Genomic DNA, 17,785 nt, shown 5'->3' on the forward strand with positions numbered 1-17,785 from the left:
CAGATAGAACAGGAATCAGAGATTCAAAGGACTGTAAAGGTAAGTGATCTAATCTAACTTTCCAATCGGGGAGCTAAGGAGGGCTCAAGTGACCTGCTTACTGCACAGAAGCCAAATGCTCACTTTTCTCTCCTTCCCTTTCCATTTTTGGAATACACTAATATGAGGACTCCCTTAAAAATAATGTGCTAGAGCTTTACTATATTCATAGTTTAAAATATGTGTTTTTACTACATACTTTTTTCCACATTATTTTATTATTTTAGCATATTCAAGAAATTCACACCAAAAAAAGAACAGGAAAAACTTACAATATCCTTTAATTAATATTGGGCTAGCATGGGGCTTAAGGAGGCTTAGAATTGTCCCCAACTTCAGTAAACCACAATATTGTTCAAGCTGAACAGGCTGGCTTCCGAGTAGAAGTCTGGACAGGGCTGCTAGGTAGAGGGGATCACATTAAGATTCACATAGGCGCCTCGCTCCTTAAGTTCCTCTAGAACACACCAGCTACCAAGCAAACACCTTAGAGGAAAGGCTAATCCTGGCTGTGGATGCTTTTCCAATTAGAGTAGTATGGAATTAGAAACAGCACTTTAATGCCAAGAGCTAATTATACAAAAAAAAAGAACCATTTCCTTCAAATGGTAAAACGAAAGCTTGTTCTTTGTACCTAAGTTTCTGGTTCTTTCCCACAGCATTTCTCATTAAAAACCTACTTTTATTATCAATAAAGAAATTCTCTAAACCAGTATAGATAGTCACAAAACGAACTTTCCTTAAATTTAGAACTTGAATTTTAAAGCTATTTCCTAGGACAATTTTACCACCCTATACCAAAAAAATTTTTCCTGTGTTAATTCTCAATATAAGGTTTAAGAACTCTTGGATCTTCAAAAATACACTTACACATGAATTTAGAAATTATAGTTGGTAAACTGTATCATCCAGGTTGTCTAAGAAAAGCCATCACATACCAGCTCCTGAAAGATCACAATTTCATCAAATTTTCATTTTACATATGAAGTAATGTGTTTTCTCCACATCATGTCCTCACATTTTTTCAGGTAAGAGGAATTTGATTCCTTTAAGATTAAAAAACAAGCATGACCTCTTTCTTCATTAAAAAAGATTAAAGGTAAAAATCATCAGTTCTTCTTAATGATCTGTAAGTGGCTCCTAAATCTTCCTTTTATTCTGTGTTTAAAAGCTCTTCTTTTTGAAGCTGCAATTTGAAGTCCTCTCTGATTCCTTCTAGGAGCTCCGGTTTAAAAATAACATCCAACGCAGTCATTGCGAGAGCTTTGGCCGTACGCAGCGTGTAGAACTGAGCTTCCTGTGATCCTAAAGGTAGAGAAAACAAATTAAGATACGTCCATATTTATTACAAATTGATTTACTAGTTTTCAAGTTAGCTTTCAATGTCTAAATTGCCCCTCCAACTGCCCACAATACAGAATTTTCTGAGTTAAGTCAGGTAATGAAATAATAATAAGCTAAACTGAACAGAAAAGCAGTTTGTACTATGAAAAAAGAGCAAATGCCAAACATTCACTTCTAGTAATACTTACCTGCAGCTTCAGTATATTGTTCTGTATGATTCAAGGCATTAGATCCAATGTAAAAATACGGATGAATCCCAGGAACCACAAAGGTAACATTTCCAAAATCAGTAGATCCTTGGAAAGGTAAGACCATCCATGAGTCTAATTCCTGGTTGAGCAGATACTAGACCATACTATCTTATTCATCCTCTATAGCACTTGACGTGATTTACTACTCCTTCCCTTCTAGAAATTCTCTACTCCTTTGGACCCCACAACCCCCACTCTCTCCTGATTGTCTGGCTTTCTCTCTGACCACTCTCCATCTCCTTCTCTGGAGCTCCTGTGCCACCTGTGCTGGTGATAACTAGGGTTTCATCTTTGGGCTTTGACTTCTATGTACTTGGGCAACCTTATCAGCTCCAATGACTTCAATTACCTTTCAGATACTGACAACTCTTAAATCTCCAACTTAGACATCTTTTGGGGGTTCTAGATTCAACAGGCCACTGGACAGCTCCCCTCAGAAATCCTATAAGCACCTCAAATTTAACATACTGATTATACCAACCTACCACAACACCAACCTGCAATTTCTCTTGAACTTATCTCAATGAATGACTTCAACACACCATTTTTATCACCAAGTTCTTTTGAGATTTCATCATTTACTATAGTTTAGAAGATAACATCTTTATCATGCAAACATACTAGTAATAACACTTCAGAAGAAGAAAAATCTAAAATAACCCCCAATACACTTACGATTAAATTCTAATAGTTGTTACTCCTCAGAGACTTAAGATGCCTCCATATATGACTAGATACTCAGTAACCTGCTTATTGATGACTTAGAATGAATTAAAATTCTATTTCTCCTTTAAATAACTTACTTAAAAATTAGAACTAAACAAACTCAAACACCAGAAATATATAGAGCAAAAAGTATGTTGGTTATTTCCAAAAATGAATGTGCTCAATTGACACACCACATTCACTGACACGTTCATTAGTTTCTTTTCCCCAAAAAAGAAGTCTGTGCAAAATACCACTAAAAACCTCAGCAATACCCTCCTCCCTCCAAAACAATTAAACAAAAGCATTTAACCAGAGATGGCATTTCCTTCCCCAAATAGCAAAATATATATGAAAAAACCTAATTACCTGAAGGGCCATTCAACACTGCATCTTCTGAAATGAATTCTATTCCCAGTTTTTTTCCATTGTCAGTATAAGCTTTCCACAGGCTCTTATTGGGAAGAACATTGTAATAATCATGTGTTCCACCTTTAATTTCTACCTAATAAAAAATTATAAAACAAATTTTGAAGTAAAAAACTCAAATGTACTATCTAATTTTCAAAGCAGCAACGGTTGTCTAACAGAAAGAGGTTTATGAGGGGCACTTTGCCTTCTAGAAGTTGATATAAACTCTTTCAAATCTTTTACTTAAGAAAATATGTATCTTCCGTAATGACAGTTCCTAGGACTCTCTCTCCTTTACATTCTATATGCACCAGATGACACAATGTCACCTAGATCTACTATCAGCGAGTCTTAACTTCTGTCACCTAAATGTGGTGTAGGGGGAGCCCAAGAATCTCCACGTTAACCAGCATCTCCAAGTAATTCTGCTGCAGGTGGTCCAAAAACCACACTGAGGATCACAGCTCTAGGGAGCAGCCTCTAAAAGAAAGAAATTAAGCTTCATTCAACATGCAAACCATCACTGACACCACTGCCTGGTCTGAAAAGTATAAAGGTACCTGAAAGAAAGTATAAAGGTACCCTGAGATTCAGTGAGGAAGGGGCAGCTATGGTCCTCATTTATTAATTTCAGAGTATGAAGATGCAGAAGTGGTTTATATGCATAATTAAGAGGATATACAGATTGAGTTTTGATTAAATCAAAGTGGGCAGATACTCCCTCCAAAGTAAAGATAATGCCAGTAACTTTAGCAAAAGTCAATTATAAAATAGCGATGACATTTCTTCTATTCTTAGCAACATCTAAGTTAGAAAAATGATAATTTATTCAAATATTACAAGTCAACCAAAATGTCAAAACGACTAAAAGACTATAGATTTAAATTCAGTAACAATGAACCTTATCTAAGGGAATATTATTGTATTTGAGATATTAGCTAATGAGAATAATTCATGTATTTATTTTATAAATAAATACTTAAAGTATTTATAACTAAATAAATAAGGGTTGAGTGTTTAATTTTTTATTCTTTGGACATTTAACATATACTGTCTGAGAATCACTGTTACTGTGAGACATTGCTACTATCTGAATAAATCACTCATTTCCCGTCTCATGAGGGCAGAAGAAAAATAAGGTAATAGTAGGAGGGCTATGCCCTAACTCTTCACAAACATTATCACATGTAATTCTCAGAAGAACCCAAAGATAGATTATATTATCTCCAAGAGAAAATGGAGGCCCAGATTCCATATCTCGTCTCTCTAACCAGACTACAGGCTCCCCCCAGGGCCAGATTTATATAACTCTACACCCTACATGGTTGGTACATAAATGGTACTGGCACAGTTCAAACGGACAAAAACCTCTTGACTAACTGCTGCATCTACGTTAACTTTCATTCCAGCAAGTCGTAGGTATTTTTATCACTACTATACATATCTGTTAAGTTCTCCAAAATAGCTTTTACTGATTTTGCCATACAGTTCCTTTTATAGGAACTATAGAGAGCAATTCTAAAAGCATAACTGCCAGTCAGGAAAAATATAACTTGCGTACAGGCAGGGATTCTAGCTCAGCAGTACCACCGTTATTCTAATTATTGCAGAGTAAAACAACTGGAATCTTCCCTATGCAGGCATTGAGTAAAATCAGTAAGAATTAAAGACTTTCACATCAACTATTCAGGTAACTGATTTTGCATATTCAAGACACTGCCAAATGATAAAGAGGCAAATTAGGTTTTAATCTAGCTTAATATAAATAACCCAGCCCACATATATACCTCTGATTATAACTTAGATTAACTCTTAAAAGTTCTTACTGTGCACCCAGTAGCCAAAGCTGCAGCTCTGAAGCAATCTTCTGCCTTTTTGGTCAAAACTGGAAGTTCTTTCATTGAGGGTGCACGGAAGTAATAGATTAATTCAGAATAAGAGGGAATGATATTGGGTTTTACACCACCATTTTTTATTATGCCTATAAAAAGAACCAAATTACTGGAATTGAGCTTGGAACTTGGAGACCATTTCTTTAAGCTTAAATATACCCATAAAGTTTTTTAGCCAAAATGTACATAAAGAAAAATAATTTTAATGTATGAGTTTTACAGATTTTGGTGTGTTGTACAACAAATGTTTCTACATAGAGTGAGACTTCCTGGCTAACAGGAAAAAAAAATAAAGGAATGGTCTATATGTACTTTATTCTAAGGAAGTCTCTATAATGTTAAGAAATCATTATTCCTGACTATAAGGAATCTGTTAGAAATTTTTATTACTATCTTAAGCCTTCTGGAAAATACTTTCATTTCAGTAGGCTTTATTATAGTTGTACATTATGATAAACTTTTGATGTAAGAAAAAAATGGAATGTATGAAGTTCTTTAATAAATCTCATATCTCAAGAATCCCATGAGTGTTTGAAACTGCATTTGGTTCTGGGAAAATAATTTTCATGCCAACAGAAACCAGCACAGGTCAGAGATCATGAAGTACTATCAACTGTCAAAACATACACATTTAATTTCAACTAACTGAGAAGGAAGACTTATCCAAAGTAATAAGTAAAACATGTGTAAATCTAATCTTATATGACCTGTTTAAAAAAATTTATTATTTCTACATATCCCCATTTTTCCTTTTAAGGAAACTGAGGTAGGAAATTGGTGAAAGTGCAGTTATAAGCTAATTTCTGTCTACAGCAAAACCAGGTGAAGAATAGATACTAAAGTACAGTAATTTCTCAAATCATAAGGAAATAAGCTAAAAAATAAATTTGTGACTTTAGGTCAGTACTTGAAGTTTATGACTGTATTTATATTAAGGTGAATATACATAATTTAAAAAGATGTTGCTCAGTAGTAATAGCACTTGAATAAATAACCAACAGCTGTAACTTTTTTTTAAATTGAGAAAATGACAAAATTTTGCTACTGAGAGACAATGAAATGGGAAATCAAGTTTTAACTTTCAAATACCCACAAAAGAATGCAGGTCCTCATATAAAACCATTACCTTTAATACTCAAAATGACCATTCCAGTTATGTATTAAATAATCCTAAATGTCTTTTTACCTACATATAGACAAACGTTCTAGTATCCTATCACATGAATTTCAGAAAATGTTAAAGGATTTTGGAATACTGTTATGAGATACACACAATGTTTCCAAATGTTTTTTTAAAAGTCAAACATTAAGTGATCAGGTTGCAGTAGAATATATTGGGCACCATCTATTACACAAAGCACGTGACATGCATACCATGTACTCTCCAGGCTGGTTTCATTTGCTGTCTTAACACTGACAGATTGTTGTAGGCCAGAACAGCAGCATCTAGTGCATTTACTCCTTCCCAGGGATAAGCAGCAGCATGCGATGCTTTTCCATAGTATTTCACAGTCACACTAGGAAAGAAATATCATTGGGAATTACTTCTTTCAATATCACTAAAGAAAATCCAAATAATTAGAATGACTCAATAGCATTCAAAGTTAATTCACACTGCTGGGATTTTTATTTACAAATCACTGGTAACAATAACACAGCAACTTACATACCTTAGTTATAGTTTAATATTATGTAATTATATACTACAGTGACTGACACAAAGAAGGCACTCGGGAAAAAGGAGAACTTTGCTCAATCGACTTCCTGCACAAATTAAATCTATACATAATTCAATTCAGACAAACATGCAATACTGTATTAGGTGCTGGAATTACTAAAGGATGGTTCCTGTCCCATTACACTGCATTGTGATAGCTCTATACCAAAGGTCTAAAAACTCAGGCAGTTCTGTCTTAGGGGGTAGGAGGAGGTCAAGGAAAGACAGAAAGGAGATCACATCTATAATGGGTTGAGACAACCTCTGATACGTGGAATCTAAAAATCTAAACAAACAGACAAAAAAGAAACAGACCCATAAATATTGACAATGGACTATTGGTTACTATAGGGAAGGGATGGGAGGATGGGTGAAATAAGTGAATGGGATAAAGAGGTACAAATTGCAAATTGTAAAATAAATTAAGTCATAGGAATAGAAATACAACATAGAAAATATAACCAGTAATATTATAATGTCTTGGAATGGTAATGGGGTAACTGCATTTACTGTGGCAAGCTTCTAGTATATAATTATTGAGTCACTATGTTGTTCATGTGAAACCAATATAATATTGTGTATTGACTTTATTCCAATTTTTAAAAAAAAGCCAACCTCTGAAAATCATATTACACTCACATTATAAGATACTCTAGTATAAGTCAATTCTTCCTAATATTACATTAATGTCCCAAAATACCTGTATCACTAATACCTTAGAATTTTATAAATTATTGCTAATTCTACTTCCAAATAGTTTTTATACCGGTCTAACTACTCAGATATGATAAAAAAAAAACAATAAGAATTAGAGTACTGCTTATTAAATCCTTATAAAAATGACTAGCTTAGTTAGTACTTTTTAAGCCTAATTCATAGTACCCACATTTAAATTATCAGAAAGCCACTCTAGACATTTATTTTAAGGGTTTAGATCAGGAGTCCTTAGACTGCTCATATTTCTTGACTGACATTAAACATTCTGTTAGCAAAACAAAAACAAAAGTATCCAAGTACATTTTTAAGATTTTAGAGTACTTGTTTTTTAGGCCACGGGGGAGGCATTATTACCTCAATAAAAGCTTGTCACCATCATCCTGAAATTGGAATTTTAACAAAACTGGTGATACATACTACAAAATAGAAAAGGATGTCTTTCATGAAAATGGCTCTAGCATTTCTTCTATGTCCAAATTTATGTACAATTAAAGCACAATCAACTACAGAAATGTTAATGGTTGTTTTGCAGCAGCATTAGTATTTTAAGCTTAAAAAGCATATTTTATGCTCCACATTACTAATTATCAGGGAAATACAAATTCAAACCACAATGAGATATCACCTCACACCATTTAGCAAGGCCAACACTCAAAGATAAAGAACAACAAATGCTGGAGAGGATGTAGAGAAAGGGGAACCCTCCTACACTGTTGGTGGGAATGTAAATTAGTTCAACCACTGTGGAAAGCAATATGGAGGTTCCTCAAAAAACTAAAAAGAGAGATACCATTTGACCCAGGAAATCCACTCCTAGGAATTTACCCCAAAAAAACAAGTTCTCATATTCAAAAAGACAGATGCGCCCCTACGTTTACCGCAGCACTATTTACAATAGCCAAGACATGGAAGCAACCTAAGTGCCCATCAGTAGATGAATGGATAAAGAAGAGGTGGTACATATACACCATGGAATATTATTCAGCCATAAGAAGAAAACAAATCCTACCATTTGCAACAACATGGATGGAGCTACAGGGTATTATGCTCAGTGAAATAAGCCAGGTGGATAAAGACAAGTACCAAATTATTTCCCTCACTTGTGGAGTATAAGAACAAAGCAAACAGCAGCAGACTCAGACTCCAAGAAGAAACTAGCAGTTACCAAATGGAAGGGCATGAGTAGGCTGGGTGGGGAGGGAGGGAGAAGGGGATTAAATGGCATTATGATTAACACACATAATATAGGGTGGGGATCATAGGGAAGGCAATTCAGCACAGAGAAGACAAGTAGTGACTCTGTAGCATCTTAGTACACTGACAGGCAGTGACTGTAATGGGGTGTGTAGAGGGGGACTTGATAATATGGGTGAATGTAGTAACCACAATATTGCTCATGTGAAATCTTTATAAGATTGTATATCAATGATACCTTAATAAAAAATTTTAAGCCTATTTTATACAAACCAATAAAGAATGATTTTCAAGACACATTGTTCAATTTAAAAAATTAAATTGGCCAACAATATATTCAGCAGAATACTCCGGGGGGGAAATCTGCCTTTAAAATTTAATTTAAACATGTTCCTATTTATATCTATAAATATACTCAAGAAGTCCTGGGAGGCTATATATCTCTACAGGAGGGACTGGGTTTGGGGAAAATGGTCAATAGGACATAGGGCTTTATCTTACTGATTGTTAGAGATTTTTAGGATGAACAGATTAGTGATCTTTTTAAATTTAATTGTTATCCTTGTTATTTTTTCCATCTTAAAAGATGGCCAATGAAAAAAACCTAAGAAGCCAGATAATAAGAATAGGCATGAAGACAACTGGGTTGACTTCAGGATCAAGTCCAAGAAGCCTAATCCTAAGTGCTAGGAGGTGAATGGGCTGGGAAGCCCACCTGCAGCCGCATGCCCTTCCAGTCAGAGGCACTGGCCGACTTCTAATCTCTACGGTTTTCCAGAGTTGCACTAATGTACACAACCCCTGAAGCCAAGGTCAAAAACTTCTTCTGACCATCACAGCACCAATCCTTGAAGGATAAAGATTCCAGAAGAGTTAAAATAGTCACCTTCTGAAAACAAGACCTCATGAAGTGATCAGAGATAGAAGATAACTGAATATAATCTAGAAACACTGCTGAAATAGTTGTATTCCTCCATAGCTACTACTGAGGAGAACAAGTGGTCTTCCGGAAGCAGCTGAGCAGTGGCTTTTTGGGACCAGACTACTAACTGGACTATTAACTAGGATGGTGAAATTTCTGGTATCAAAAATTCAAACCACTTCAATTTTTAGGTACCAAAAAATGTGAGCTCTTAAACATAGAGAAAGGTAAAAGGTTTCAACACCACACAAATCAGAAAAGAAGAGATGGGCAAATTCCACTAAAATCCACAGCTCGTCAGTGTCTGTATTTTTTCTCAGGGATATAACGTATCCTCTTGGCAAAAAACCTAAATTAAAATAAGTAAAACAGAGAAGTTTGCTTTGCTCCCAGTAAAGCTGTCTTGCAAATCTATTCAGTTTAAAGGCAACTCCACATCAAAGGCCACTTTTCATAAACCAGATTACTCAGTTGGTTTAAAAAAGAACAAAAGTTGTCAACATATTGTTTGCTATTCTTAGGCCTTTTAGGCACTTATTTCAATTCTCTGAGTACAAACGCCATAGTAAAGCTCAATTAGAAGAGACGAAATGTCATTCAATGGAAATCAAGTAAGACAGCACTTCATTATTTTTCAATTTACTCCTTAAATGTGTGACTATGGAGTTACAGTCTCCTGTGGCGAAGTCCGAGTATTCCAATGGTCAGTTTTCCACTAAGAAGCCCATTTCAATTTGATTACTTACTCATGTTCAGCTACGTCAGGTAGATACACAGCATTCTCTTGGGACGGATGGGCCATAAAAACAACATCAAGATCTTCAAAAGCCCCTGCTTCAATTAAATCAATTTTGCCACCACCATCTTCTTCTGCAGGTGTTCCCAGGACAATTACCTAGAAGGAAATACCTGTGTCAGAGCACAACAATGGCAAAAAAAATCCTAACAGGAAAGTATCAAACAGGTTTCCTCGCATATATAGTCACAATCTACATTCAAGACCTCAAACTATGGAGAGTTCTGTTCTCTGACACTCAAGTAATGCAGTGAGTGCAAATATATGGTGCTAAATTAATCACAAATTTAAATAAAAATTCATTTAATAAACATAATTATAGCAATACGGTGCCAAGTATGTACTAAAGCTATTACAGGAAACTTTTTCTAATTTTATAACTCAATTTTGTGAGTTTTTAACTAACGGCAAAGATGAAAATACCATATACTAAGTTCCTCAAAATTCTTTAGGACTTACTTCTTAAAACTTCTTGGTTGGATCTTTTAGTATATTTATATAATAATTCTTAAGCACTTTACTGGTAAGGAACTTTTCAGACACTTATTAATTATCCTCACAACAACCCTGTGAGGTAGGTGAGCAACCTGCACCATCATTATATGGAGGATAAGGTTCTGAAGCATAGAGTGAAGTGTCTTGTCCCAGGCCATGGAGCATTTCACACAGAGCTGGGATTACATGTCCTGACCTTTAGGCCTGAACTCTGATTCCCTACTGAGCAACCTCACTAAAAGGTCTTAACTCATAATCCTTTATGAAGAGCATTAAATAAATCTTAATACCTTAGTTAGAAATGGCCAACTATTACACAAACTTACTAATTCGATTCCACCAGTTCTATCAGGCAGATTTACTGGTCACCAAACACCTAATTGAACAAAAGAGAACTTTACAGAATAAACATTTTACTTTGATTTTTAAGCTTAACTTCTTCAAACAATTTTTAAAAACAAAATTATCTACAAACAACTAGTATACTTTCAAGATGAAGTAATAAGAAAACAGCGAAACAAGTTTGAAAAACATCTTGGACTGCAAAAGATATCAACACAAATTTCATTTTCAGATAAGACAGATAACCTTGCTACAACTGAGCATCACCATTCGAAATACAACCATGTACATTTCCCAAAGTTCAGCTTTCTTTAGAAGTTATAAAGCACCCAAACTCTTAATCCTGGACTCATTAAATCTGATGACTTCCCAAGTTAAATCTTGGTGACTTCTCTGAACCTTTCAGAAACGTGGTTAGAACTACATCTCTCCTGTGTTTCTTGCAATGGCAAAGGGTGCCCCCCCTACCCCAAAGAAAACAAAACCCTAACTAGATGCAAAAACAAGATCCTGGAGGTGGAAAAGAGAAAGCAGCTAAAGAGGAAAAGCCACAAAAGATGGAACTGTTAGGATAAAAAAGAAAGGTTAAGGACATTGGGGAAATAAATGGGCTGAAGAATATTTTTTTTAAAAGTCAGTCGTCCTCAGTGAAATAAGCCAGGCGGAGGACAAGTACCAAATGATTTCCCTCATTTGTGGAGTATAATAACGAAGCAAAACTGAAGGAACAAAACAGCAACAGACTCACAGACTCTAAGAAGGGACTAGCAGTCACCAAAGGGGAGGGATGGGGGAGAGTGGGAGAAAGGGAATGAGGGATATTGTGATTGGTACACGGTGTGTGTGTGGGTCACGGAAAAGACAGTGTGGCACAGAGAAGATAAGTAGTGACTCTGTTGACATTTTACTATACTGATGGACAGTGACTTCAATGGCATATGGCGGGGGGGACTCGATAATAAGGGTGAATATAATAACCACACTGTTTTTCATGTGAAACCTTCATAAGAGTGTATATCAATAATACCTTAATAAAAAAACAAATAAATAATGTAAATTAAAAACAAGCAAACAAAAAGCCCTCAAATTCCAACTTCTCTTGCCTCTAGGAATGGCCATGTGATTCAGTTCTGTTTCATGAGACGTACACTGAAGTAAAGCTTAAACTTTTCTTACCAAAAAATAAAAAATAAATAAATAAATAAGTTAGTCGTCCCCTTACAAGGAATGGTGATGACTGAATCTTAGCTCCTACAATAAATATACATACCATCTGGAGAAAACGGATAACCTGAGACTAAACTTGCCCTATGACAAACATAAACGACGTTTCTTCATTTAAAGAATGAGATATTTCTTAAAATAATGAAATAAACATTAAGACTTAGGATTCATCTTTGTAGTAAATGTAAACTTTCCCATTTTTTTCCTGTATTTTTAGAGATTTGGTGAGTTCTAACGACTTAAAATTCCCTACCCAGACACCAACGATTCGAATCCACAATGCTCCTCTGACTGCCACAAAGAGAAGACTTTCTGGAGCCTCAAGATGAGGGTCTGTAGGTTTCCCGACAATAATTACTTCCTCCAGAGATTACACAAGCTTGTCAAGCAAACTGCGGTTGCCTGTTTCCAAAAATAAGGCATAAGGGAAAACAGGCTTCTACGTTCTTTCCTATGGGAGAGTCCACTCAACTGTTTGTAACTACAGAAAACACAAGTCTGCAAGATGTCGCTAGGTCTGCAACTCATTAACCCGGGGCTCTGCCTTCTGGCCCAGGCGAGGCTGGGGCATCGAGTGCCGGCCCTGCATCTGCCCCTGCCCCAGGCTGGGAGGGGACGGAAGAGGTCGGGAAGCTCCGGGTCCTGCCGTTCCCAGGTCGGTCCCGGCCTGGGCAGGTGATGGAACCCCGCGCCCGGGCCCCACCTCACCTTCACCGGTGGAGGCCGCCCGGAGAGACCCTCCAGGGCCCCCTTCACGCCCAGCGCGGCCGCCGCCCCGACCTCGGCGATCAGGTTGTGGCCGCAGGCGTGCCCGATGTCGGGCAGCGCGTCGTACTCGCAGAGGAAGCCCAGCTGCAGCGGGCGCGGGGCCGCCCGGCCCCCCGGCGGGCCCCACTCGGCGCGGAAGGCCGTGGCCAGATGGTAGTGCGGCTGCACCGCCCACGACGCGGCCGGCGGCTCGCTCTCGAGGAAGCGCGTCAGCACGTCGTGGGCATGGTGCTCCTCGTAGGCCAGCTCCGGCTTGCTCCAGATGGCGCGGCTCACGGCCCACAGGCGCTCGGCCGCCTCGTCTATGCGCTCGGCGGCGCGCAGCTTCAGCAGCTCCAGCGCGGAGACGCCAGCGCCGGCGCCCCCCTCCAAGGGCCGCTCCTCTCCGGGCCGCATCGCGCCCTGCACCCGACCGGCTCCGCGCTCCGCTCGGCCGCCCTCGGTCGCTGCTCTCAGCGGCCCAGCGCGCCTGCGTACGAGCCCGAGTCTGCGAGCGCCGGGGCGGCGCAGGCAGGTCCTCCCCGCCGCCCCGGAGGCCCGCCCCCGATCCCCGGCCCCGCCTCCGGCGCCTCCCGGGAAACCGGGAACGGGCGGGGCGGGGGCGCCGGGGAGAACGCGGGGTTCCGGAACTAGTCGTCCCTCTTCCTTGGCTGTCCTGACAACGGAATTATGCTCCACAGTCATTTTTACCCGTCCGTTGTTGCTTACTTCGCACAGCAGCAGAATGAGCTTGGTTTTATTGGTTAGCCGACCAACAGGGACGCAGTCCGCTGAATAGCCCGCGGAAACGCCGCTCTGCTTTCTAGAATAGCAGTAAAAAGTATGCAGACGTTCAGTGCATGAAACAAGGTGTCACTATAATGCTATACACAGAGCACTGGTCTACAGACTCCATAGATACTTAGCTTTCGGTACTGTCCCCACTTTTTTCTCTCCTTAATTTGTCACAATTGGGTTAAATGAGATAAAATATATTAATATAAAACAAATGTATTTAAAAAAAATAAATCTTAAGGAAGATAACATACATGAATACTATCTACTACTGTTTTCAGCTACTACATATGCTAACAATACCAGAGTAAATGTCACATTCTAAATCTGGAAATACTGTCACTCTCAGCTGACACCCTAATTGAAACTCAGTCCTAAAGACAACAAATACGGTATGAAATTCCTGGATTCCCTTGTCTAGACTTAATAAATCTTACTCGTGTACATTTCTGACAAAAATCTCCCTGTATCTATGAGATTCAGTATTACTGCACTGTTAGTTATCTTAAAAAAAAAGGGCCTATGTGAGCAAAACCAATAGGTGACATCTGTAGAACGCTTACTCTGAAGCAGCCCTTAACAGGTGTCAAGTGATTTATTTGTATTAACCTATTTAATCCTCATAACAACCTGTAAGGTGGTTGATTATTTATCTTCACTTTACAGATGAGGTGTCTAAGATCACATAACCAGAAAGTAATGGACCCAGTATAGAAGAGACAGCACGCTGGCTCCTGTGGCCTGCTTTTAGCCACCACGCTCTATTGCTTATGTAAGCAGACATCCAAATTCGTAAACACATCTACAGCTTGTCTATTTACATCAGGACTCAACACTCACTCATTTTGGATAAATTCACTGCAGCAGCTCTGCCTGTTTATATCAGTTGAACCCATGTTTGCTTGTTCTTATCAGGAAGCCATGAACAACAAAAAGAGGGTGATTTAAATTCTATGTAGAAGCTGCTTATTTGCATGGCTTATTAGGAATTAACAAAGCTGTCACTTGAGGTGGAGAAAAGATACTCATTTCAAGCTCTGTTCTGTGTGTGTGCACACACATGTGTGTTGAGTTGGGTTTCCATTGTTGACATCCTATATTTCCTGCTCATAGTGCTTTAATTAATTTACTTCATAAATAGTGATAATTTGTTGAATGTGTATCTTCCTCTTCAGTCTTTAAACTCTTGTTTTCCCACTGCATTCCTCAGCACCTAACATGGTATAGTGGTGATACAGCCCTTCCTTGTCAATAAATATTTGTTGCCTGATTCTTCTTGAATCTAATAAGCTATTTGAGTAATGGTAGCAATTAACTACTCAAGTATGCGCGCTTCCTACAGACATTAAATAAAATTGACATTAAAGCCTTCAAAAATATAGAAGAAAGGAAATAGTCTCCAAAGCACATACAAATCTTGCTTACTATCTTTTTATTTTAACAGTATTTGGAATCTGAACAATTTTCTCCATTACCAACCCTGACACTGCCAGCATGCAGAGTAAACAAACTACCGTGCCACTCCAGGGTATTCCTCAGTCACTCCTTCCCTCCCCCACTGCCAAATACCTAGAACTCTCTAGCTGACATAAACATGCAACATGAACTAGATAGCACATTAAGAAATCACTTCTGGGCTAAGGTGTTGGGAAAGCTGGCTGTCCTTTGGGAGAAAGCAGTAAACTAAGAGGGTAAGTCAACAGGAAGGTGAATGTTGACTGGGAGTGAAAGGACTTAGGGAAATTATGTACATGTTATGGAAATAAAACTTTATCCAGACAATGGGTAACTATTGAATGTTATTAAGCAAGGAAGAGGTAAAAAGGAAGAGGTAAAAAGGACCAGATTTTTGTTCTGGAAGAATAATTGATGATTATGTGGAGGATAAATTGGAAATGGAGACATGTCAGTATGAAATAAGCAAAAAGTTCTGTGCCAAGTCCCAGGATTCCAGAACACATTCCAGATTTGGAGCCTGATTGAATGTGTTTTTGGAAGCCGGGTATGCAGTGGAGAAAAGGAGGTAAAATGACTCAGCGTGAACAGCTTGGCGTGGGATTAAGATATTGAACAAAAGAGGGGCCACAGGAGCATGAGGGGTGAGCTGATGGGTGTGTGTGAGGCCCGTCAAGAGGAGGTGGACGCAGCCATCCGAGAGACTAGCAACTGTACTAAGGAAAGTGGAGGAGCTACACAATGTACATTGCCAAGTATCTGCTATGCATAGTGGTTATATCCAGAGACTTAAACCACCCAGGGAGGGAGTGACTAGGGAGGAAAAAATTTAAGCTGACAGGGAGATTCTGGATAGCAAAAACAAGGGGAACGAGCCAAAAAAGTCTGTCAGAACCTGTTTCTGTTGGGTAAGGTTCCATTACAGCTTGTTTTCTAGTTCTGTTTAGACTTGTTCAAATGGCCTGAGAGGCTAAGACAGCTATTTTAAAGCCTGGAATGTCCTGGTACTGAGTTACTTGAAGCTAGCTTTGTCTTCCCTCCCTCTTGGCACTGAGATTATCTGCTCTATTGACCATAATAATGTTCCTGGAAATGAGGTCAGTGAAGTTCTCCCAGGGAAGAGGCTTCCTTGCCTGGGTCCCCTGGGGCTTGCAGACCAAAGCACGCGTAGGGCACAGCCCAGCTTGTGCTGGATGAGAACATTTCTCGCCTAGGAATTCTCTCTTCCTGTGGTTCAGGAAAACGGAGAGAACTTTTATCGCTCTTACATCCTCATCGATAAAACATGCAGAGCTTCAAACAAACACAGCGCTTGAGGGACCTTCAAAAGGTTCCTCTCTTAAGCACTGTGTTCACTTTGACCAAATGCATGCCATGGTTAATAATTACTCAAACTTCTTGGTGCTACATATTTTAAAGTCGCTAGCAGGAATGGATGGCATAGAAGGGTAGAGCAGACTTAAAATACTCAAGATGTTTTACAAAAGGTGTACTGATGAAGTCATTAATAAATTAAAAATGTGTTGCCTAAAAATTAATAAGTAAACATCCAGCAATTAGAGCTGCGATGGAAGAAGAAAGAGGAAGGAAACTAGAAATTTCCAATAAAACTGAGTAGGAAAATACAATTATATAGGAAATCAAAAATATTAGTTATTATTATTAGGATTATCAACATTATTTTTTAACATGTTCACCATAAAAGTCAGAAAAGTCAGTAAAGTGCAAAAATAATAAAAATTAGTTATGATTTATGATACAATCCATTGGTTTTTTGCTGACAGATAACTATTAACACTTGCTGCATGTACCCCCCAGACTTCTCTCTCTCTCTCTCTCCCCCACTCTGTATGTGGACATATGCTCATGTGTGTGTTACAGCTATAAACTGTTTGTGGCTGGGCCCCTTTTGCAGTTCCTGTGTTTGCTCCATTTCCATTTTCAGGCCAGATTTGATGCATTAAATTCAAGTCTAAGACCACTGCTGGTTATTACAGATTTACTGAATGCTTTAAAGGGAGACAAAGAGAGCATTACATCATTGCCTGCATTGAAAATTCCTTAAAATGCTGCCACCAGTTCTCTTTTCCTCCAAAGTCCCTGTCCCGTCGGCAGCTCCCTATTCTCCCTCCTGCCCACCCACCAGCTCACCGCCACCGCCACTGCCTGGGTCTCTCTTGCTGCGCAACACTCTTCCCAGCATGTGGACTGGCTTCTGCAAAACCCTCAGACCAGGGCTGTTTTGGACAAACCTCAGCCACCTGCTGAGTCAGTTCATCTGTGTACATGTGTGTTGACACACACCAGTGGGAAAGATGAGTCTTATTCTTTTTTTTTCACTCTTAATAAAAACATTAATTTTGCATTTTATACAGAACAACCTGAAGTCCGCATCATGACTGGACAGTTATCCAGGGGTTTACAGTGTGGCCATCTCAACAGTGTGGCTCTAGGGACTAGGGATCCACACAAACCCAGGCAGAAGTTGCAAGGGAAGAAGGTGGCACAGCAGGAGGGTTTTTCTATCCTTTCTCAAAGAATAGAGCGTTCTGGGTCACTGCAAGCCTATGCAAATGGGGCTTCTAAAACAAACACTTGGGGAAGGGGGCGCAGAAGCACCTGATAAATAAAGGAATATTTTCTTGTGGCAAAAGATGAGGATGGAGGCCTACTATTTTTAATGCCCTCAGCCCCAGGACCTGATATTCAAAGGAGACCATGAGGTGACTCTTACTCCTA

General features: G+C 38.7%; 1 protein-coding gene across 3 annotated transcripts; it reads right to left on the minus strand.

Annotated features, from left to right (window-relative positions):
- Nucleotides 1–303: 303 nt before the first annotated feature.
- On the minus strand, nucleotides 304–13,500 carry PM20D2 (peptidase M20 domain containing 2). Of its 3 annotated transcripts, XM_037014033.2 has the most exons (7): nucleotides 12,758–13,475; nucleotides 9,939–10,087; nucleotides 6,017–6,159; nucleotides 4,577–4,731; nucleotides 2,709–2,844; nucleotides 1,572–1,679; nucleotides 304–1,344 (listed from the first exon to the last, which is right to left on the minus strand). In XM_037014033.2, exons 1-7 carry the CDS (start codon nucleotides 13,211–13,213, stop codon nucleotides 1,193–1,195), a joined length of 1,299 nt encoding a protein of 432 aa, XP_036869928.2. In that variant the 5' UTR covers nucleotides 13,214–13,475; the 3' UTR covers nucleotides 304–1,192. The 3 variants fall into 3 exon arrangements, with proteins under 3 accessions (XP_036869928.2, XP_073077089.1, XP_036869935.2); XM_073220988.1 differs by lacking the exon at nucleotides 1,572–1,679 and having other exon boundaries at nucleotides 12,758–13,500; XM_037014040.2 differs by lacking the exon at nucleotides 4,577–4,731 and having other exon boundaries at nucleotides 2,709–2,840; nucleotides 12,758–13,476.
- Nucleotides 13,501–17,785: the final 4,285 nt, after the last annotated feature.

The sequence above is a fragment of the Manis javanica genome, chromosome 13 (genome assembly GCF_040802235.1).
Source record: "Manis javanica isolate MJ-LG chromosome 13, MJ_LKY, whole genome shotgun sequence".
Classification (NCBI taxonomy): domain Eukaryota; kingdom Metazoa; phylum Chordata; class Mammalia; order Pholidota; family Manidae; genus Manis; species Manis javanica.

Coding starts and splice junctions, on each gene's coding strand:
- PM20D2 (XM_037014033.2), bottom strand. CDS start 13,213: ATGCGGCCCGGAGAGGAGCGGCCCTTGGAGGGGGGCGCCGGCGCTGGC. Junction 10,088..12,757: donor GGCGGCCTCCACCGGTGAAG/GTGAGGTGGGGC, acceptor ATTTCCTTCTAG/GTAATTGTCCTGGGAACACC. Junction 4,732..6,016: donor ACCAGCCTGGAGAGTACATG/GTATGCATGTCA, acceptor TTCTTTTTATAG/GCATAATAAAAAATGGTGGT.